This window comes from Meleagris gallopavo, chromosome 1 (genome assembly GCF_000146605.3).
Source record: "Meleagris gallopavo isolate NT-WF06-2002-E0010 breed Aviagen turkey brand Nicholas breeding stock chromosome 1, Turkey_5.1, whole genome shotgun sequence".
NCBI lineage: Eukaryota > Metazoa > Chordata > Aves > Galliformes > Phasianidae > Meleagris > Meleagris gallopavo.
This window is the reverse complement of record NC_015011.2, coordinates 110055644-110056826: the sequence shown is the minus strand read 5'-3', so window position 1 is coordinate 110056826 and position 1183 is coordinate 110055644. Positions and strand designations below refer to the sequence as shown.

The following is a 1183-nucleotide window of genomic DNA, read 5'->3' as shown; positions in this document are numbered from 1 at the left end:
GGGGGGAATCCCCAGAGCCCCATTCCTCTATGGGGAAGAGATGGGGGGGTGTTAGGCTAGCAGCGAGGGTTGCCGCGTTGTGGAGCTATCCCGGAGCCGTTGCCGTTGCCGTCGCAGCCCCCTCCCCGCCCTGCGGCGGAAGCACCTCCTGAGGGCAGCGGTTGAAGGCTTCCGGAGGCGGCGGGACCTGGAAGCGGCGTGGCGGGCGCTGAGCGGAGCCTGGGCCGCGGCCTTCTTCCAACGGCGGCGCCCGCTGCAACGCGCCGCGCTTAAGAGTCACGTGAGGGGGGCGCCGGGGGTCACGTGGTAGCGGTGGTGGGGAGTCACGTGAGGGGGCGCCGGGGATCACGTGTGGTTGGGGAAGTCACGTGAGGGGGGGGACAGGTGGGGTGGTGCTGCTGCGTCTCCTTGGCTTCAGAGCAGGGTGACAGCCTAAGGGGGGGGTGGTGGAGGTTTAGGTTTAAACGGGGGTGGTCCTGCTGTCCCCAAGAGGAGGGGGAGGGGTCGTACTGGGGTTTGGATGGGGGTGACACCCAGGTTGTAAGGGAGGGGAGTTGGTGGTGGTCACGCTGGGGTCGTACGGGGGTGATCCCTATGGCCGGAGGCTGGTGGGTGATGCTGGGGGTCTCTGGGGAGGCGTCGTGCTGGGATTTGGGTGGGGGTTTTCCCACTGGGTCCCCCTGTGTGCTCCTCCCCCCAGGTTTTCCACTACCTGCGCATCTTCCTTCCCGAGAGCGGCTTTGCCATCCAGCCCTGCAGCCGCTACTCGCAGGAGACCAACGGCGCCCGCGTGGTCTCCACTCGCACCTGGTACCTCCTGAGGTGGGTTGAGGGGGTCTCCTTCCTGTGAGGGGGCATCCCTGATACCCTCCCCTCCCCACACACGCCTCGCAGGCAGAAGAACGACACGCTGGAGCTGCTGGTGGGCTGCATCGCCGAGCTGCGGGCACACGATGAGGCGCTGCTGCGCTCGGGGGAGAACGACTTCAGCATCATGTACTCCACACGTAAGCAGTGTGCCCAGCTCTGGCTGGGCCCTGCTGCCTTCATCAACCACGGTGAGCCCCCCCCCGGCATCCCCAATCCCCTGCCCAGTCCATTCCCATCATCCTCCCTATCTCTTCTCATTCCCTGGACCCCAAACTTTCTGAACCTGAAGGACACCCTAACATCCGTCCCAATC

At 65.9% G+C, this 1183-nt stretch overlaps 1 protein-coding gene across 1 annotated transcript in view; it reads left to right on the top strand.

Moving 5' to 3' along the window:
- Positions 1–1177, top strand: part of LOC116217397 (histone-lysine N-methyltransferase KMT5C-like) — a gene marked incomplete at its 3' end in the record, with an annotated part of 1805 nt that extends 628 nt beyond the window's left edge. The window contains exons 2-4 of the mRNA XM_031556614.1: positions 56–280; positions 701–822; positions 895–1177. Of these exons, the coding sequence (XP_031412474.1) occupies positions 56–280; positions 701–822; positions 895–1177 (630 nt within the window). The remainder of the gene's footprint in view (positions 1–55; positions 281–700; positions 823–894) is intronic.
- Positions 1178–1183: the final 6 nt, after the last annotated feature.